Source organism: Podarcis gaigeae, assembly GCF_964106915.1.
Source record: "Podarcis gaigeae genome assembly, chromosome: 11".
Lineage (NCBI taxonomy): Eukaryota > Metazoa > Chordata > Lepidosauria > Squamata > Lacertidae > Podarcis > Podarcis gaigeae.
The window spans coordinates 33,996,440-34,018,216 of record NC_139687.1 but is presented as its reverse complement, the minus strand read 5'-3'; the positions used below and the strand labels follow the sequence as shown (position 1 = coordinate 34,018,216).

Genomic DNA, 21,777 nt, shown 5'->3' with positions numbered 1-21,777 from the left:
CAAGGACAAATAGACTGAAAAATAGTTTCTATCCAAGAGCTGTGGCCTTCTTAAATGCAGTAACTCGATAGTGTGACCTGGGAGTTTGATGGGTGTGGGTGTGGGTGTGGCTGGAATGTGGTTTGTTTGGTTGTTGTTGTTGTGTTGCTTTTGTTGTTTTTAAGGGATAGCATCCAATTTCGTTGCACTTGTGCAATGTTGCACTTGTGTAATGACAATAAAGAATCTATCTATCTATCTATCTATCTATCTATCTATCTATCTATATGGCAGTAGGTGGCTCAAAAAGCCACAATTCCATAATGCAACAGGTACTGCGGTATAAAAGGACTGCAAAGTCATGACAGAACCGCTAGCATTATATTCAGGAAAATGTAGTGCACTAAACCCTTGCGTGTCGGAATGCAGACTGTTCTAAACCTTTTTTATAGTCCTCATTCTTGTTTTCTAGGTAAATTGGATTTCACTCATGGCCAAAGTACACATGATGCTCAGTCATGTGGAGTTTTGTCCTGGTCTTTCCTTCCACCCCCCCCCCTCCAAACGTCACTACAAAGGTTGCCAAGTAAAGCAGAAGACTAACCCAGAGGGCAAGGATGGGAGTTTCTTAACCCTTCCCCATCATGCTGCTTTACTCTTAAAATCTCATACCACTGCTTTTTTTCTTTCTACCTGATAAGTAAAATGATACACGTATCGGAGAAGGCTGGTCTCAAGCTCCCTGGCTTTTCCTTTATTTATTTTGTTTTATTTATTTATATAGAGCATGTATTATTCTTCCCCCCCCCCCTTTATCTTCGAGCCCTAAAAGGCCTCGGTCCTGTATACCCAAAGAAGCATCTCCACCCCCATCATTCAGCCCAGACACTGAGGTCCAGCGCCAAGGGCCTTCTGGTGGTTCCCTCACTGTGAGAAGTGAGGTTACAGGGAACCAGGCAGAGGGCCTTCTCGGTTGTGGAGCCTGCCCTGTGGAATGCCCTCCCATCAGATGTCAAGGAAATAAGCAACTATCCTACTTTTAAAAGACATCTGAAGGCAGCCATGTTTAGGGAAGTTTTTAATGTTTAATGCTGTATTGTGTTTGTAATTTTCAATTGGGAGCTGCCCAGAGTGGCTGGAGAAACCCAGTCAGATGGGCAGGGTATAAATAATAAATTATTATTATTATTCGCAATAACCCAGTGAGGTAGATTAAGCTAAGAGATGTTAACAGGCCCAAAAGTTGCCAGTGGCTTTGAGAGGTGAGTGGAGATGTGAATCTTGATGGTCTTGGTGCTAGTCCAGCAACTCAATCCACTCCACTCCACTGGCTGTCCCAGTGAGTAGTGAAAACTACAAAACATAAGGAGGAATTAGGCAAGGCGTAGTTTGGGCTAGGGGGAGAATATTTGATTCTGCTGAATATGGCTTTGTAAGCAGGTGTCCTGCTGCAAGCAGGCTTCAGGATTGAGGAGATTCAGAAGGGACTGCATCCAGCATTCATGCAAGAGCTGCTGCATCAGGATGTTACAGGATGTTGATGTTGTTCATTAAAATAATAGTAACTGATGGTAGTCTTTGTATCTAAAAGTTATCTGGTATAGTGCAGACTTAGATGTAGTTGCTCAGAAGTAATTTAATGGTACTTACTCCCAGGTGAGCATAGAATTTCATACTAAGGTACCAGTCTCAAACCTTCCATTCTTGGGCAAGGTGATTGAGTGAGTGGTTGCTGAACAACTCCAGGCACGCCTGGAAGAAGCGGACCATTTGGATCCCTTCCAGTCGGGATTCAGGCCTCATCATGGGACTGAAACTGCCTTGGTCGCACTGGTTGATGATCTCTGGCGGGCTAGGGACAAAGGTGAGAGCTGTTTCCTAGTTCTGCTGGATCTCTCAGCGGCGTTCGATACCATCAACCATAACATCCTTCTGGACCGTCTTGAGGGGCTGGGAGCTGGTTTGTACTGTCATACAGTGGTTCCGCTCCTTCCTCCTGGGCCGTGTTCAGAAAGTGGTGGTGGGGGATGAGTGTTCAGACCCCTGGGCTCTCACTTGTGGGGTGCCTCAGGGTTCTGTCCTCTCCCCCATGCTTTTCAACATTTACATGCAGCCACTGGGAGAGATCATCAGGGGGTTTGGGCTGGGTGTTCATCAGTATGCAGATGATACCCAGCTCTACCTCTCTTTTAGATCAGAACCAGTGAAGGCGGTGAAGGTCCTGTGTGAGTGTCTGGAAGTGGTTGGAGGATGGATGGCGGCCAACAGATTGAGGTTGAATCCTGACAAGACAGAAGTACTGTTTTGGGGGGACAGGAGGCAGGCAGGTGTGGAGGATTCCCTGGTCCTGAATGGGGTAACTGTGCCCCTGAAAGACCAGGTGCGCAGCCTGGGAGTCATTTTGGACTCACAGCTGTCCATGGAGGCACAGGTCAAATCTGTATCCAGGGCAGCTGTTTACCAGCTCCATCTGGTACGTAGGCTGAGACCCTATCTGCCTGCAGACTGTCTCGCCAGAGTGGTACATGCTCTGGTTATCCCCCGCTTCGACTACTGCAATGCGCTCTACGTGGGGCTACCTTTGAAGGTGACCCGGAAACTACAACTAATCCAGAATGCGGCAGCTAGACTAGTGACTGGGAGCGGCCGCCGAGACCATATAACACCGGTCTTGAAAGACCTACATTGGCTCCCAGTACGTTTCCGAGCACAATTCAAAGTGTTGGTACTGACCTTTAAAGCCCTAAACGGCCTGGGTCCAGTATACCTGAAGGAGCATCTCCTCCCCCATCATTCTGCCTGGACACTGAGGTCCAGCTCCGAGGTCACTGCGAGAGGCCAAGTTACAGGGAACCAGGCAGAGGGCCTTCTTGGTAGTGGCGCCCGCCCTGTGGAACGCCCTCCCATCAGATGTCAAAGCGATAAACATCTACCTGACATTCAGAAGACATCTGAAGGCAGCCCTGTTCAGGGAAGTTTTTAATATGTGACATTTTAGTGTATCTTTCATCTTTGTTGGAAGCCGCCCAGAGTGGCTGGGGAAACCCAGCCAGATAGGTGGGGTACAAATAAATTATTATTATTATTATTATTATTATTATTATTATTATTTAATGAAAAGTCCACGGTTTGAAACTTGTCTAGGCAAGCCACAGTTTTTCTGTCTGCAAAATGGGAGATAATGCAAAATGGGAGATAATGGTCTTAGCATACCAAGATTGTTGAAAGGAATGGATAATGCCTGTGAAATGCTATACAAACATTAAGTATTACATACTTTTCCTATGCTGTATTATAATTCATCTATTCAAATATGTGTGTATCTCTCATGGCTGTTTTACCATTAATAATGGAGAACGAGTAAGGAGTATTCCTTTGGTTTCAAACGTTAGGCTTTTAAAAAAAAATTTCAAAGATTGTGTATGTTATAAAAGGGGGTCAGAGACTTGAAAAGAGAAATGAAAAGAAATTATTGTCAATAAATGTGCAGAAGAAGGCTGCTATAGAGAAACTGCACACAAACAATAACCTGCTGCAAAGGAAGTGAAAAGCTTTTTAGCTGCATAGCAACAACTTAACATTCACTCTGCATGCCAGATATTTCTCTGGTTTGGTTACAGATTAAGCAGATTCTGCCTGGAAATAAAACACCTGTGTTGCTATGTGAGGAACATAATGTTTGACAAAGCATCACCGGGCAAATATATTATTTATTGTTATTTATTTATCATTTAACCATGAGCAGTGTATCTGAAAAGACAAATGAGGAGTGAACTTTACATATTTCTTGAGTGTTCTAGAGTGTTTCAGTGATGATGATGATGAAGATGATGAAGGAGAAGGAGTGTTGGAATACTTATCATTCTCTCAGTAATGGAAAAGCAATGGCCGTAGACAGACAAAGTTTCAGCTAATTTGTATACAGCAAGGCTTTTACCAACAGGCTTTGCTCATAGGATAACCAAATCAAACACTTGTTTGGTAAGTCCTTGCAGAAGTCACTAGACACTGAAGCTAAAATATTTAGAAATATGTATGGGGCAATAGCATATATCTTTCCTAATCACACATTCAAAATAGAATGTACAAGAATTTCAAGAACTTTGCTAGTGACTATTGTTTGGGTTTCTATGGAAACAGATGCTGAATTGCTACCCATATGGTAGCAAACAATCACTATAAAAGGAACCGTTACAAATATACTAGATTGATGAAGCTTTTAGTTTAAATCCTTTATCCAAACATCTGCACTAAGCTGAAATGCAAATGACTGGAGTTAGTGTTTCTCAATGACTCCAAACATGAAGATATTTCAGTACATGCATTTTCTTGAATCCAGTGTCTAATCTTTGGAAATATTCCTCATTGTCCTGGAGAGAGATGCACAAGTATTAACTAAGAGAAAAAGTCAAGATTTATTCTCAGAACTGATGTATGTTATCCGTCTAGGTTTGAGAAGGAGATACTATATGTTGCTTTTAAGCATAAGACATTGCTTGGGGAATCCATAATACAAAATACTGCAACTTGCTGTTGGCCTAGCCAAATATCACCTATTTTGAAAATCTTCACTAACTAAAATTTAATTTCTGAGCTGAGAAAAGGGCTGATTTTTACCTTGGAAGTCCTAAACTTAATTATTTTCTGTTGAGATTTGTGTACCACCCTTCATGATAAATATTAACTAGTCAGTTTACAAAAACAAAGTACTATAGAAACATAATATGGGGTATGTTTTAATGTTTGTTTAATGTTACATAATTAACTTGATAAAAATGACTTAAACCATCAGCTTCTAGATATATTGTATATGTTACCTTAAATGAACTTGATCTTGGATAAGAATAGGTAGCTAGTTATATTTGAGTGTTCAAAGTAATGTCGGTTAAGGTATTGCTGTCTTGTAATTCAAAACTCTTTAAACAGATACATTTTAATAACTTCTTGGTTTTGTTCGTTTCAGAATCTTTGGTACAAGTTTCAAATGCTTATTCAAAACAACAGAATTGTGAAAAACAAATGCTGAACAAAAACCCATATGTAGTATGATTACTTCATTCAGAAAAAAAAATCTTTTGCAGGATTTTGAGCTAAACAATGAACTGAAGATGAATGTTCTAAATCTGCTAGAAGAAGTTTTGAGAGATCCTGACCTTTTGCCACAAGAAAGAAAAGCTACAGCAAACATCTTAAGGTAAAGCAGTTGAATTAGTTTAATCATAAAGTATTGTTAGGCATTTGTGGGTGCCAGACTCCTCTAAATTCCTGGGTCTAGTAGATGTTAAGAGTTTAACCAAGGCTTGGGGGTTAAACTGGATGCCAGAGTTCTAATCACTGGACCCAGTTTCCTGTGTTCAGGAGACTGGGGTGGCATTCAACAATATTGTAAGAAATGAAGAAATTGTACTCTACATTATCCACACAGCGCTTATTTTCAAGGAATCACAAAAAGAATCACAATGCAATCACCTTTGCAATAAAAATGTGCTCATTTCTTTCAAGAGTTAAAAATTAAATCTGTTTTTCTCCTCTAAGGCTAGGAGATTTTGCCATAATACAGGCTTCTATCCACTGATTCTCTGTGATAAAAGTTTTCCAGAGTTTGTTTCAAAAGTACAAAATGTCCTTGTTATTATAATATCACTAGCCACAGAGATACACATTTTTATATGAAATATTCTGCCACCTATTTTAGAGCACTCTCTCAGGAGGATCAAGATGACACCCATTTAAAAATTGAGGATATAATGCAGATGGTGAGTTAATCTACATAAGCTTATGTCAGATTTATTAATATTTATGTAAATTGGGGTAAATGAAATCACTAGAAATGGTGTTTGGCTGCTTGCTTGTTGCAGCTTTTATAGCAAATTAATTACCATCCCTTTTGTATTTGCGCTTGACCACTCCCTGTTCTAATTGTTCAACATTTGTTTGAAACAGGTGAAAGGATAGCTGTTAGCTGTTCACAGGCTTAGTTGGAAGTTATGCAAAACACAGGCCTTCCATTTGAATATACAGTGGAGGTCTTTTAGAATGGGACACATCTGTGAATGGGCCTCTTAGCTCATTATGCAAATTATTGGAAATTGCAGTGTCTATTTGCAAGTTAAAGCACAAACAAGAGTGTATTAGAAAAAAAGACTTATGTGCTGCCACAAACCACAGAAAGATTATTTACATGAGGGAAGAATGAAATGAATTTGAATTTGAACCACAGAATAGCTTGGGAAAACAGATAGCTTTGCAGTTATAGTACTTGCAGTTATAGTACTTGTATAGTACAAGGTGCAAATTGTTTGTTGCAATAGTGACAGCAAACTTAATTCAGTGTTCAAAGCTTACTGGTTTTGCCCTAGGTGTGTGGATACTAAATTTATCCACCCACATTATGCCGCCATGCTTTTAAGTGGGCTTTGCTCTACTCGTTATTTTGCAAGCCCTGTACAATTATAAGTCCCTTACACCTTACTCTTTGCATCTGAATATTTTAGTCTTTGTTAATGCACCAATGCTATGAAGGCACAATAAAGAATCCAAATGACACAGCCTCATCACAAACGGCTTGTTCATACGATTTACATTTTGAAGAAGAAAACATTAATGGATAACCAATGTAGGGAAAGAGAAAGAGAAATGTTAAGGGTTCTCCAGGAAGAGTTTCATTTACAAGAGCCATGGACCTTCTTTGACACAGAGAGGGACCTTGCTTCTCCTCAATCACTATGCCTCTTTTGGTATCATTGGCAGTAGTATACTCCTGCCCCAACTCTGTGGGCATGGGTATTGGGGCAGCATTTTTCTGTAGTTACATTGCATGTCAAGGCCCCCAAGCCACCCCAAAGAGAATAAAACACAAGGACACACAGAATTTTAGGTTAATGTTAATGGGCAAAATTTAGGCCACAACTTTATTGGTTACAGAATGTGAGCGGTATTGGCATCAACAGACTATATTGGACTCCTGCCCACCTTGCAGGAAGATTGGTAAGGGTAAATTCCAAATGTTTTTGAAGTGTGGGAGTTCTTAATTTTTGCTGAAGTGCACCTGAAGTTTTTATTCCTCTTCCATAGTAGAGACCACTGTTCTGTTAGGTTATTTCCATAAATGAAGAACTGGGCAGTGAAATTGACACTGCCATCAGCTACCTAATGGAGCATGAAACAAACTAGAAGGATTGAAATGGCTGTTTTTGTGTGCTTCCTTGTTTACAGTTAGAGTGCCCAAAACCAGAGTGCTTTGAAACTTTATCGGCTATGGAACTCGCTGAACAAATCACTCTCTTAGATCACATTGTTTTCAGGAGCATACCCTATGAGTAAGTGGCTTTCTGATCGTTATTATCAAGTGAAAATATTTTGTAAGTGAAGTTACAAACTGATTCACATTAGTGACAGGCCTATAAAAAGAATTTGAATGTATAACAGATAGAGCTGTGTTTAGTGCTGCTTAAAAACTTGATCATAGCATAATAAATGGACTATGAAAGACTTTAATCAAAGTGTTCATTAGCAGCACATGTCTACTGCACTTCTTTGTGAGCAGAATGCAGTTCACTTCCTGAATAGACTTACACACACACACACCCCAGTTCCAAATAACATCTGACATTAATATTCCCTCACTAACTGCTAGTTCAGGAATTCTGTAGGCTTGAGAACAATAGCAGTGAATATTGAGCTTATCAAATACATACCCTTTCAGCTTCCTAAATTAGCCATCTCCTTTTAACCCAAAGGATGGTGCTTTAAAATGAAAAAGGGCTTTTAAAAATCCTATACATGTCAGGTTATTTAGCAGTGTTGGATAAAAATTGTATATATGACAAACAATATGACTCACACCTTTTTCCATGTGTATATTTATTGAATGTTGTAACCCACCCTGGGACCTTGAGTGAAGGGTAATAAATTAAAATAACACAACTGCCAACAGCAAAAACTTTGGGGCTGCCACAGAGAATGCCTCCCCTTGGTCACCCCCCTCCCCCAAAAAGAACTTCTGAGAGACTGGAACTACCAAGAAAGCCCCCTGTGCTGATGTTAACACTTGAGGGGGTCGGGGGGGGGGGAGCAGGTCTTTCAGGTATGGTAACACACTCCAGTGGGGTTCCATCTGCATAAAACACAATAAAACCAAGTACAACACACTGAGGTCCTTGGAGGATGCTTAAGATATAATTCATTTTAAAAAAAATAATTTTAAGTTAATAATATAAATAAATACCATTAACAATATTCTGGTCTGCCATTTCTGAGGACAGTTTCTTCTTTTGTTCTCTTCTTTCTGATTTTTCCAGAGAGTTCCTTGGACAGGGTTGGATGAAACTGGATAAAAATGAAAGAACACCGTATATAATGAAAACCAGTCAACACTTTAATGATGTAAGTTGATGTAAATGCTTTACCTTCCAGACTCTTCATGATTAACTATAGAAAAAACCCACCATTTTCCTAACCTGCTAGCCAGAAATTGCATAGTCACAGTTGACTGAAATCTGCAAACACTAGCAGAAGAAATTAAACTGTGCCTTTGTTTAATAAAAACAAAATAATACCAATCTTGTTTCACTTTGCTTAGTTTTTTTATTTCTGCTTAGATTACATCCCCTTAGTTCTTCCCCTTGATTCACAACTGAGAGTCCACTGCCAAGGGCAACATGCTGTTATGGTGAAGATTGTTCTGCCTTTGCCATCTTCCTTAATTCACTTTTTCTTGTTCCATTGCCATTTATGCAATATATGCTTTCTTAGTGTTAAATGCTAAAAAAAACCCATCATTGTAATTCCATTTATACTGTTAATAGCATGCTGTAAATAGAAATATTCTAAGAACTGCTTCTTTGACCTAGATGAGCAACCTTGTGGCTTCCCAAATTATGAATTATGCTGACGTTGGTTCACGTGCTAATGCAATTGAGAAATGGGTAGCAGTGGCAGACATCTGCCGATGTTTGCACAACTATAATGGTGTGCTTGAAATCACATCAGCCTTGAACAGAAGTGCAATCTACAGACTGAAGAAAACCTGGGCTAAGGTTTCTAAACAGGCGAGTAATCACAAAATGTGTTATCTGTGTAATGGGTATTGTCACTAGAAGCATTATACCGTAAGTAAATGGTTTGCAGTGGTTCAGAATGATGTAACCACATCACTAGAAAATCAGTACTTTAACCATCAAGAACAGGACCGACCTTATCATGGGGCCACAGGGAGCATTACATTATCATAATCCAACACTAGAACCCCACAGTGTTTGTCTTGCATTTGAACGCGTTTCAGCAGAATTTTCTTAACCTGAGTAGTATCATATTCCATTTTGCTATAAGGAGTGAATCTTCTAATTTGTTTTCTTTGTAGGCTAAAGCCCTTATGGATAAACTTCAGAAGACTGTATCATCTGAGGGAAGATTTAAGAATCTCAGAGAAACACTCAAGAAGTATGTTTCAAATTATTACATTTTGCTGTGAATGGTGGATAGTTATTAAGATAATGCTTCAGCTAGCTAACTTCTATGGGAGTAATACTGAACAATTAAGAAATCATCTTTTTAGTACAGGCTTCATGGAATTCAATTCCAATGTTTTGTTGAACATACTCCAAAGTATCTGCGTAGTGCCAGAGCATATAAACCTATTATTCTGTATATAATGTGTCCTAATAGAATTGTAGAAACTTTTCCAATAAATGTATGGCCACATTAATTTAAAAAAACTGCTGGGAATATCCAACAACCTGGATAGCCAACCTGGTGCCCTCCATATGTTGTTGGACCACAAGTCTCATCCTCCCTGACCATTGGTCATGCTGGCTAGAGCTGATGGGAGTTTCAGTCCAAGAATATCTGAGGGGTCTTGTGGGCTGTCCCTGACCTATATAATATCGCCATACTTCTGTCTGAGATTCATATGAAGAGATCAAAGAAGGGTTGCTTCTATGCAGTTATTTGGTAGTGATGATTTTAGGGAACAATAAACCAGCACTTCTGTCATGCCATCTCCATTCACTTTGATGGAGTTTCCCTTGCAGCCCCACTATAAAGCGATGTTGGGCTGAGCAATACTTGACCATTTATGCAAGTGCTAACATGCTTCTTGAATACATAGAGTTGATTCTGAGTAAGCTGAACTGAGAGTAGACCCATTGAAATAAATAGACCGAAATTACTTATATTCATTAATTTAAATGGGTCTATTCTGAGCAAGACTAGCAATAATCAGCAGAGTTCACAACAGACTTACAGCACAGTCCTATAACATTTCAATTCAGAGGTAAGTCCCACAGTGTTGAATGGGGCTTACTCCAAGGTAGAAGTATGTATGTATACTTTACAGTCTCATTTCACTACTGCAGGTAGGCATGTTCAGTTTTATTATTTTCCTCCCAAGGAGTATGATCTGTTCATATCTCAAGATCCAGAAACACTTTCTTTGCAGGTTTTGAAGACATAGATAGCAGTTGCACTTTTCTTCTACACATTCAGGCATTCACTTACTGCTTCTTTGCAAGTTATGTAAGGTTTAGCTATTTAAGAAAATATGTCAGATATGGAATGTATGAGAGTACCGTATTTTTCGTCCCATAGGACGCTCCGTCCCATAGGACGCACCTACTTTTTTTTTTTGGGGGGGGGGGAAATAAAGGAAAAAATTTTTTCCTTTATTTCCCCCCCAAAACCAGGTCGGGGAACAGTGGGATGGCGGCCCCTCCCCTCTGTCCCCCGAGCTTGTGGGGCGGGCCGATGTCTGTCCAGCGCGCGGGGCGCTCTGCTTCAGGGCGCCCTGCGCGCCGGGCGGCAGGCTGCTATCCGCAGCGTGGGGAGCCCAAAGTCATCTTAAGACTATAGTCCCATGCATACATATCAGGGAGGTGAAACCCCAGTAGGTACAATAGACTGTGATTCCAGATTGGGCTGTATGTCATTCAAAAGACTCAGGCATTTATAGTGAAAAGGTTAGAATGACCCATGTACAAGACATAAGAGTAAAACCTAAAATTTCTTATCGTGCAGTTGTAATCCGCCTTCAGTGCCATATCTCGGGATGTACTTGACAGACCTGGCATTTATTGAAGAAGGAACACCCAACTTTACTGAAGAAGGCCTTGTCAACTTTTCCAAAATGCGAATGGTAATACTTCTCTCTACATTTTGGTTTCAGTTTACAAGGACTTACCATTGACCATATATTGATTGCATTTCAAGGTGTAAGGTAGAAATGAGAACGGAATTGTTTATTATTGTATGCAGGGTCAATGTTCTATCACCACCTGCTGGTGAATTTTGGAGTGCCCATAATCCAGTTTATATGTATGTACACACATTTTCCCGTTTGTACAAGAGTAAGTTGAAGATGATCAGCTGAGTCAGCTGTTTTGCGTTCAGTTAAATATATATAGATAATGTACAGAACCTAGAACTTTACTTCCTTAACCAGCATTAGTTGCGTATGAGGAGCATGTTTGTGTTTTCCAGCAATCAGAAATGCACAGAAGGGCATAATCAAGTTATTTATTTCATAAAATGCATATATATATATTTCTTTGTCATGCACAAACAGCATGCTTTGAGAAGAGGGCAGTTTTCAGGAGATAATTAAACTGCAATAGATGCATTTACAGTTGATTCATAAATGAAATATTAGGTGGATTTGTGTAAATGAGGGAAAGGGCAATATGCCCCAAGTGAGGTTGAAATTGTAATTCAGAAGAAGATACATGTAAAAGTCTCCTGAAACGCCATTTGTTGCAGGATAGAATATTTTAAATTCTAGTGAAGTCTGTGGCTTGGATGCAAAGTTGCTCCTCCATTCACAACTTCCCCTAAACATAACACACACACCGCCTTTTCACACACCATTCTGAAGATTCTCTCAAGCACTGGGAGCCGGGGTTTTTTAATAGCATGCAGGGTGCTGCAGAGGAAAAAAGGAGGCAAGAAAAAAAACCATTACAGTGGTACCTTTGGTTACAAACTTAATTTGTTCTGGAGGTCTGTTCTTAACCTGAGGTACCACTTTAGCTAATGGGCCCTCCCGCTGCCGCCACGCGATTTCTGTTCACATCCTGAGGTAAAGTTCTTAACCCAAGGTACTACTTCCGGGCCAGCGGAGTCTGTAACCTGAGGTACCACTGTACATGGTAATAAACTCTGTTCATTCATGAAAGGAAAGTTAGGATCCAAGCTAGTATGTATGAAATTAAACAAGAGACTCTTTTTTATATTTGTTTCTTTAACAGATATCACATATTATCAGGGAAATACGACAGTTCCAACAGACTTCCTATCGCATAGAATATCAACAAAAGGTATTGTACTTTCATCTGTTCTCTTGCACCAATATAAAGTTTCTGTGGTGCTCTAGGTGTACAACCACATTTTTCATTTAGTGGAAAAGGAGATGTTTATGACTCATCGTTAAATCTAAAATACTGGCTAGATCATTTGTTTTCCTTGAATAGCACAATAAGGTCTGTTCAGGAAGGGTGCAATGGGAACAGTGATCTGATATGTCCTGTTTACAGGGACAGCAAGATAGCCCTAAGTTTATAATTGCAGAGTCTCCAGTAAATTGCATTGTCTGTTTGCTAAAGACTTAAATTTGTGGATTAGGGATGGGAGGCTGGAAGATTGCAGTACAGTAATTTGTGTTGTAAACTGCTTTGAGATTTGTTATTTAAAATATAAAGCAGTATAGAGATGAATTTAATAATAATACAGGCAATCCTCGTTTTGCACGGGGATTCCTTTTCCTTTCTTCTAGGTCACTCAGTACTTACTTGACAAGAGTCTCATCATAGATGAAGATACTTTGTATGAACTATCCCTAAAAATTGAACCTAGGCTGCCTGCCTGAAAAAAATATCAGTGCTGTCCTTCAGCCTACAGAGAACTTTAGAGTAATGGGGAAATTATGCATGATGTGCCCCCCTACAGAATGCAAGGGGGAAAGCTGGAAGAAATTCAAATTCCCTTTTTGATTAAGGGACTCAGAGCCTCACAGAGATTCCTTTTTGGGCACAGAGAAGCAGTTGCTGGAAGTAAAAGACCAAATGCCAGAGATGTTGATTAAACAGCTGTTGTTTTGCAAACGTGACAGTTTAGTGAAACAGAGACCTAATGAAGAAGAAAGGAAACGGCTGTAATAACCACACTGAATGAGGCAATAATGGGGCAAAGTTAAGTATGGATAACACATTCCATTAGACTTCAATGAACGAGGAAATACAAGTGTAAAGCGAAAGGCTTTGCCTACCCTTATTTGGATACAATGCAGGATCTACAAAGAGCATGCAAGGAACTACATATTTTGATCCAGTTTGCAATTTCATCATGTCCATTGTAAAGTAATATTTTAATCCGTAGATAATAATATCTAAGAGCATCATAAACTGCATTTGTTATTTAAACCATTCATTTTAATGGAAAGTATCTTATTTGTCAATAAATCCTGGTATCTCCTTTCCCCAAAAGGCTGGGGAGCAGAGATATTAAAAGCCACCTTAATTGTACATACATTTTTCTTTCTCTAGAAGTAAGATTAGTTAATCTAGGGTACAAATGGATACACTACCTTACAATGTTGTCAGACATACACACTTAGGTGGGACTCTGATATTTGAGTTCCATGGCAAAGACTGGCCTTATAGAACAGGAATGGGGAACTGACCAATTGTCACGCTGGCTGAGATTGATAGGAATTGCAGGCTAGCAGCATCCATAGGGCCACCAACCAACCCCTACTATAGTAGATTAATTGCTTTGCTCTTGGTTTTGGCAGAGCTATTTCTATAACTTTTGTTTAAAAATATGTTCCCCCATACTGAGCATACCACGTGTGCTCCTGTGCATATATGCACAGCACTTTACATGTGTGGGTTTCCTCAATCAACTTTGGAGAGCAGTTGCAAGCAACTAACTCACTGCTAGCACTAAACTTTTCTCCCTCCTTGCATTAGTACCAAAGCCCTATCTCCCATCAGGAATAGGTCAACCAAAGTAATATTATGACTGCATCGTATGACTTGGAACTCCTGTTAGTCTCGTGTACTTTAGAACTTGTTCTAAAGGTTTAGATGTTGGCAGTGTCAGACAGAATCACACGCATGCATTGCTGCTACATGCCATTGCACTGTGACGTGCATTTAAATACCGCTGAGCCTCACATAACGGTTGCAGGGAGCTCCTTGCACACACTAGAACTCAGTGGAGTCTTTGCAGCCTTGATCATTTAGGAATTACTGATTATTTTGCACGTAACAACATTGCTAAGAAAGGTTGATCTATATAAATTACACTCTGGCACTAGTAATTCTGGGGGGCAGGAAGAGTAGAAACATTTATTAATTTTTTTAAAAAGCAGTAATTTGTCCACTCATTGGATAAATGAAAACATACTTTGTTCCCTTTTAAAATACTGCAAAGGATTTCACCTCCACTAACCCCCTTCCCATATGCTATCCTTAAGAACCAAATCTTATGGGACACAATCCAGGGAAAATCAAGCAACTTTAGGTCATATTGAATTCAACAGGAAGAATGTACTTTTAATATTTATCAAATCAGTGTGGTTTCTGACTTGTGCCCCTTAGTACTAGCCTTCCCCCCCCCCCCCCATGTGCTCCCTGATTAAGTCCTTTTATTTAAAATGCTTGTGGTACTTCCCATGGTTCTTTGATAACATGTAGCCTCCTTTTTGTAGTTGCATGGAAAGTGAACACAAACACATCACTAAAAACAGAATGCAGATACTAGCACTGTTGAATAACTAGGCTGGAAAAGTGCCCTTACTTTTCCAATGACTTATCAGCCAGTTGACAAAATAGGGCTAAATATCATTATTTACCTCCCTTAAACCCTCTCAGGGAGATAAGTGTTTTAAAAAAAGATTGCCATCTAAGGCATATTTGAACTGATCTTAACCAGACTAAGCTGCTAAATCCTAACAATAGAAAATGGATCTGCCTAGCTTCTGTTTTGTTTGCGCATTTTTTCTTCTTTATTTGCACTTTAATACATATTGTCGGCCCAGAGAAAAGCTGAACAATAAATTCCGCTTATGTCTAACTGCAAATACTACTAGCATGTATTAAGTATCTGTGCAGTAATAAGTTTTACTGTTTCTACCTGCTAGAGGTCTGGGTTTTACTATTATTAATAAACGCACGACTGGGTGTCAAAGAAGTCTTGGGAAATTCTCAGTAAGTTTTTTTAAAAACAAACAAAAAAATAAGTAAAATTCCTAAGGCATGTTTTAAGTACTTCTGGTTAATGAATGTGGTAAACTTTAACTTGGGGAATGCTATTTATAGATGTGTATTTATTGCTTGTCCTTTCATTAGTGTCCAACAGGAAAAGCAGACTGCATCTTGATGCATGATAAACAGAAGCATGGGTTATTTGGACAAAACACTTATTTTACTGCATATTTTCAAAATATATATTTTTTAATCCATATGGCAGTTATTTAATAAAGGTGCTCACATCTCAAAAGGAGGTACCTTTTTACTTGTCTGTTGGTTCTCCCCTTTCTATTCTTTTTGTTCCGCTCATCTACCCGCCATAAAACCTATACAATGTAATACCTATAGTTCTTTATGGGCATTATCTGTGATGTACAGGGGGTGATCATTTATAACTTCATTTTCTTGTATTTCATTTTGCAATATCAGCTTTGTACTTGGGGAGGAGCCTTTGCATATCCTGGTGTATAAGTGCAGCAGAAGGTGCATTTCTGTGTCTTTATCCTATTTATTTAACTCCTGTTATTAAAATATAAGTTAACCCTGTTGCTGTGGGGTCCTTGTTGTCTATGTTTAACCTCTTATAGTTTCACAGTTTCAAGCAAAGCTGGTTTGATCACTGTCGTCCCAATCAGATGAAGGAAATTAATGTGTGAAAATGGGCTTCTATGCACATTTCTGCTGTGACACAGATGCAAGTTAGCTGCAAAGTTTCGGAATCTTGACTTGACCTACTAGCATGCACCACTCTCTTGCACCATCTTATAGAAGAGTACACTTTCATTACAAGTGTTCTGAAGTAGTGAAGGAGGCAATTAGACTGAATTTCAGCACTCCTTTGGCTATCCAAACCGGCCCGTAATTTCTATGGGACATGGCCTGGGGATGGTATCCACAATATACAAAATACTACTCCTACAAACCCACTCATCTCAATAAAAAATAAATTGAGAATGATATAGGTTACAAAATAAACCCTACTGAATGGACTAAACTGTGGTCTAAACCAGTGTTTCCCAACCTTGGGTCTCCAGCTGTTTTTGCACTACAACTCCCATCATCCCTAGCTAGCAAGACCAGTGGTCAGGAATGATGGGAACTGTAGTCCAAAAGCAGCTGGAGACCCAGAGTTGGGAAACACTGGTCTAAACCACCCTTTAAATCCACCTCAGCGAAAAGAAGGGAACTCACTTTGAAGTTAATTTGTAGATGGTACCTAACACCATGAAAGCTGGTGCTGATACACCCAGGAACCTCACCAAAATGCTGGAGAGGTTGCCACTCTACAGACACATACCTCCACGTGTGGTAGGACTGCCCCAACATTCAATCCTTTTGGACATTAGTTATTTTGCATATTTCTTGTAGGACTAAACGGAAACTAGAAGCCACTCCAGAACTGGCCTTTCTGAATATCTTCCAAGACAATAATGCACATTCACACTGCAAATAACTCATAAGTCATCTACTCTCAGCAACCAGGAGCATCATAATTAGACATTGGAGGGACCTGCTAGGAGTAAACATGGGCCACTGGTACCAAACCATATGGGAAACAGCCCTACTAGAAAAGCTCGTCAACAAACTGAAACTAGCACGGAAACAAACCAAAGAGGATGCCTTCACCCTGGTGTGGCTCCCCTTTATTATATCACAGCCCAACAAGACAACAACAGGAACCCACTGACCACATATGAATTGATATGGCTAAGCTGACCCCACATCCCCCTCCCACTCACACACACAAACAAAACTCACTGCAGTCAACTATAGGCAACCAACCATGCCCTGCCACCGCCAACAGAAACCAATAAATATTTTTTTCCCATAGAGAAGTGAACAAAAATGCCAAGATTGAAAAATATTTCTCAGTAGTTTGTGCACTGTGTGGAAGATTGGGCCAACCAGGTCACCCTCTTGCTCCCTCAAGGACATGGCTGTGTAGCCAAATATTTTGAATAGACCTGAAAGGAATGCAGTTGGCCAGTGCAATAAATACTTCTCCCTTTCTTCCCTCCCCTGCCAGCATCTCATTTTGCTCCTCATATGACCTGTAATTTTGTCACAGCACTACTTGTCTGCTTCACACTTCTTTGCTCCCAGGCTCGTTGCAGGACGTGTCTGGCTTCAGCTTCAAGGTCAGTTGGACTTTGCCTCTGTTTATTCACCAATGGCAGTGACATTTCGAATGGGAGGGTTATTAAAAATGTTTTGAAAGTGCCATAGATTGTAGCCTTTTGGGAGATGCAGTTTGCTCATTTGCATAAGTACTCAGAAAACGGCGACTGTGAGATTTGTCAGGCTACTGTGCTTCTGACCCAGATAGCGATACCAAAACAAACATGTTAAATATATGAAAATAAAGCCTTCTTTTATGCAAATGGTAATGTTTCTGCAGGCAGCCTACTGAGCAGACAACTTAAAAAATGTCAGCCCTGTCCATAAATGTGTTCCATTAACTAGAGAGGCTGAAATGGTATTGTAGATGGGCGTTTTTAATTGGTGTAACCGAACACTGTATCCTAAGATTTGATCAGTATCGAGATTTATCTCTGCCTGAATTGCCAGCATCTCTCCAAATTGGCCAACTGATCTCAGTAAAGAATTTTGCTTCATTTACATGCTTTGTTTGGTTTCACATCTACTCAGAAGTAAGCCCCATCGAGTTCAATGAGGCTTACTCATTATTACAGAATAACAGCCCAGATTAACAAGTACTGTCTTATTTTTGTGTAATAAGGAAACATCAGATGCTGGGGTTTTGAACAAGTTAAAATAAGCCCACTTCCAGGTCTATTCTCTTCTTTATGAAAGCAAATAGTCCTTTTTCATTGCTCCATATTTCATAAAATTGCACTGCAGAATTCTGTAGAACCCTACAGTAACAATTCTAAACACACTTACTTGGAAGTAAGCTCTGCTGAACACAGTGAGACCTCTTTCTAACTAAATATGCATACGAATGCTCTGCTAGAGTGTTCCTTGTTTTTAAATTTTAGATCCGGCAAGCCTGTAAACAGATCTCTTCTGCCAGCAGAGGAACTCGAGAGATTAATTATCGTTGATTATAACCTTTCCCTGTCTGTTTTAGTCTAATCGGCAAACTAGCTATATTAGAATAGTTACATAATATAACCAGAGCCATAGACTGTTACTCCTATGCTGTATAGAGTACAACCACTGTATATAGAAATTTAAGTAACCATGTCCATAGATTCTGTAGGTCTATTCTGCATATGATTTAGTTGGATATCACCCACAGAACACATCTTTTCTTTGAATGCAGCTTCTATCCAAGTGCTTAGGATCACAGGCCAGACCAGCTTAGATTGCAACAATATGACATAAATGGTTCATCAGGTAGTGTAGTTTAACAGTTTGTGGACTAACTGTATTTTGAACTATTCACTACCATGCTGGTGTTAATAATCATACTGTATGATATAAAACTACTAGTACCTTACGATAATCCACAGTGATACAATATCCTAGCCTGACACATGAAGTGCATTGTTTCATTTGCTTACATAATTGAGCGGTACTGAATGTACACAAGTATTACGATTAAAATTAAGATTTAATTTTATGTATGTATTGGTTTGTTCATCTGCTTACTTTCTGAATTTATGAACTCATTCTTCAGTACTGATACCCAAGGCACTGGATCAGGACCTGATTAGCAAAACCTTGAAAGACATTTTTATACTTTAGAAACAGAGCAGCCATTATTGTTATTTGATAACGGAGATAGTTCTCAAATGCAGATACCAAAACACTCTTTGATTTTTAAATATGATATTTGGGTTTTGCTTTGTTTAAGCCAGTGAAAGATGCAAATTTGTTCCTTTATCAGCTTTCTACTCTGTTTATCTTGTTGTTTCTTTGCTGTTTACATCTGTGCTGTATCTCAGTGGATGCATAACATTTAGCTTAAGCAACAGCTTAAGGTGTCTTGAAAAAGTCAAGAGTCACATGATACATATGATGCATTTCTATTCTACTAGGGCAGTATTTTATCTACATCTATTTCTAAACGGCTGAGTTTCCTGCTAGTAGAATTTTTTGCCTAAAAAGCAAAACAAAAAACCAAACCGCCATACTCTTCCTAATATTAATGAAAGAGGGAAAGAAATGAGCAGAGTGCTGCTGCCACAACCATTTCTCCTTGCGCAGCTCTAGCTTCAGTGCTTTAACATGCAGTTTATAAATTTGCTGTGCTTAATCTGACACCGTTTGAACATGAAAGCCAAGGGGACAACTGTCCTGGAAAATGTTGCCGATATGGGAGGTGCTAACTTTAGGTCAGCTCTGAAACTCCTGCCAAAAGTAACACGAGGGGTCTTTGCTGTTCTTAAACTGAAACAAATAGGAAGTGCCGGAGCTCAGTGTAGAAAATACATATCCTCTGAACTGGAAGACCTTTCCCTAATTTCATATGGCGGCGGCGGGGGGAGTTAATTGTGCTTAGTTAGTGATGAGGAAAATTCCTTTTGCACACAGCTAAATGCTGCAGTCCCAACTAACATGATACACGGGGCTCAGATTACAAGGCTTGGCACCTGCACTGGGGCCTGACTCTGGTACTTCCTGGACTGAAATATAGTGCTGAAACTGGATTTCTGATTATCCTAGTTGCAGTGGGCTTGCCACACTGACTCTGCTAGAGGATGCCATGTTCTTCTTTATGCAGATAAACCTATAGGACAGAGTTTTCCAAACTATTTCGCAACACATTAGTGTGTTGGCTGCAATGTGTAGGTGTGTCACGCAAATGCTACCAGGGCTGGAAAGGGGTTCATTTAACCTGCACTTCACTGGAGTATATTTCTGTCTTATTTTGTGCTCCCCACTTCCCCAAGCAGTAAGAAGCCCACAAGCAGCGCTCCGGTGTTCAGGGTCCTTTGAGGAAGGTGGCGGGGGAGAGATAGCAAGCACACTGGAGACTCATAATATGTCTTTCGTGATATCTACATATTAACACATATAGAATCGAACCAATTGGATGTAAGCAGACTCCAAAAGCAGGCAGCACAGATGATGCATCAAATTCCACAAAGCCAACTGCTTCCCCCCCATGTCTCTGCCCAAATTCAACCAGCAAAAATAATCTCTTCCCTCTGCTTCTCTAGCTCACTGCAGATGCTCGGCTGCAACAAGGCCATGTCTGCTAGCATGACCTCAGTGGCTGCACTTTCAACATTTATGATTGGCTACAGATGTGTTTCATCAGGAGACATAGCTAGCAGGGGCAGTCCTGCCTTCCTCTCCATGTGTTCAGTGTATGCATTTGTGTATGCACTCCTCCTGCTCCTCACACAAATTATCATGGATATTGTTCCAAAGACTAGAGCATTTAGCCCTCTTCATTGGATCACTCATCTAGTTTGCCAGGCAAAAACTTCAGTGGTGTTTATCAGAGAAAAGCCAAAGTCATCATTGTATAATATCCACCTAAAGGTAGCTTGCCATTCTTTAGCAAGAGATCCCAGAGCACATTATGAATGTTCTGGATATGTTTTGGGACTGGGCATTAACTAAAACAGGTTGCAAGGTGACTCCTGGGTAGCCCTGATGCCAGTGTGAATCAGAGGGGAATGCCTGCACCATAAGCATTTTATTTATTTTTTTGCTTTCTTTTTCTTACTTGCACAGCTGTGTTTAAAAACATAACCCCTTGATGAAAGAAGCTTAAATTCTGCAGTGAGAATAAAAGGGACAAATGGAAAAACTGTCAGTCTCCACTATACATTAATATATTCAGTAGAGCACTTCCTGTGGGCATCTGAAATGAAGCAAGCCATTACCAGAGAGAAGGCCTTCTTGGTGGTGGTGCCTCAATTGCAGAACACTCACCGTTATTGTCTTCTTGGTAGTAGGCTTTTCAAATGAGAGCTGTGGGTTTTTTTAAAAAAAAAAACAGTTCTTTGAAAGGGGTGCACTAGTGTTGCAGATAGGAAGTACAGCAGGTGCGCCATCTTAAGTTGTCACATAGTGCAGTGGGCATAGGAGAGTGGTTTGCCTACAACTATTTACATGAAGCAGAAGCCAATTTGAGGTTTCTGTTGGAGAGAGAGGTTTGGAGGAGAGATTCCTACTCTCTCATAGCCGATTAAGCACAATAGTGATTGCTACCAAGCACATTAAAACTTGGTTAGATTTACATTTACCCTTATTCACCTTTAAGCAAACATTCTCCAATAAAATGCTTAGGCTAGAATAAATTGCAGACACGCTTTGCAAATAAGGGAATGTTTTACTCACAGAGTTTCCAGGTAAAGGTAAAGGTACCCCTGCCCGTACGGGCCAGTCTTGACAGACTCTGGGGTTGTGCGCCCATCTCACTCAAGAGGCCAGGGGCCAGCGCTGTCCGGAGACACTTCCGGGTCACGTGGCCAGCGTGACATCGCTGCTCTGGCGAGCCAGAGCCGCACACGGAAACGCCATTTACCTTCCCGCTGGTAAGCGGTCCCTATTTATCTACTTGCACCCGGGGGTGCTTTCGAACTGCTAGGTTGGCAGGCGCTGGGACCGAGCAGCGGGAGCGCACCCCGCCGCA

At 40.1% G+C, this 21,777-nt stretch overlaps 2 protein-coding genes and 2 long non-coding RNA genes across 9 annotated transcripts in view; 3 read left to right on the top strand and 1 right to left on the bottom strand.

The window, feature by feature from the left end:
- The window catches only part of RASGRF2 (Ras protein specific guanine nucleotide releasing factor 2), a 91,554-nt gene extending 75,787 nt beyond the window's left edge, over positions 1-15,767 (top strand). For all 4 annotated transcript variants that reach the window (XM_083703123.1, XM_083703121.1, XM_083703120.1 and 1 more), the window contains exons 19-27: positions 5,061-5,173; positions 5,675-5,735; positions 7,195-7,298; positions 8,280-8,364; positions 8,832-9,029; positions 9,341-9,420; positions 10,993-11,110; positions 12,219-12,287; positions 12,743-15,767. In XM_083703123.1, coding sequence (XP_083559249.1) covers positions 5,061-5,173; positions 5,675-5,735; positions 7,195-7,298; positions 8,280-8,364; positions 8,832-9,029; positions 9,341-9,420; positions 10,993-11,110; positions 12,219-12,287; positions 12,743-12,835 — 921 coding nt within the window. In that variant the 3' untranslated portion in view covers positions 12,836-15,767. The remainder of the gene's footprint in view (positions 1-5,060; positions 5,174-5,674; positions 5,736-7,194; positions 7,299-8,279; positions 8,365-8,831; positions 9,030-9,340; positions 9,421-10,992; positions 11,111-12,218; positions 12,288-12,742) is intronic.
- Positions 1-21,777, bottom strand: part of LOC310827383 — a 58,578-nt gene that overhangs the window by 6,648 nt on the left and 30,153 nt on the right. The window contains exons 2-3 of one of the 2 annotated variants that reach the window (XR_014556323.1): positions 8,207-8,307; positions 7,063-7,128 (exon numbers count right to left, since the gene is read on the bottom strand). This is a non-coding gene — a long non-coding RNA (uncharacterized lncRNA). Of the gene's footprint in view, positions 1-7,062; positions 7,129-8,206; positions 8,308-21,777 lie in introns of those variants that run through there. The other variant, XR_014556322.1, reaches the window with a different exon arrangement.
- Positions 17,245-21,777, top strand: part of CKMT2 (creatine kinase, mitochondrial 2) — a 29,150-nt gene continuing 24,617 nt past the window's right edge. Inside the window, exon 1 of one of the 2 annotated variants that reach the window (XM_083703291.1) lies at positions 17,245-17,359. The gene's annotated coding sequence lies outside the window, so the exon portion shown is untranslated. The remainder of the gene's footprint in view (positions 17,360-21,777) is intronic. The other variant, XM_083703292.1, reaches the window with a different exon arrangement.
- LOC310827398 overlaps positions 17,266-21,777 on the top strand; it is a 793,036-nt gene continuing 788,524 nt past the window's right edge. Inside the window, exon 1 of the long non-coding RNA XR_014556345.1 lies at positions 17,266-21,493. This is a non-coding gene — a long non-coding RNA (uncharacterized lncRNA). The remainder of the gene's footprint in view (positions 21,494-21,777) is intronic.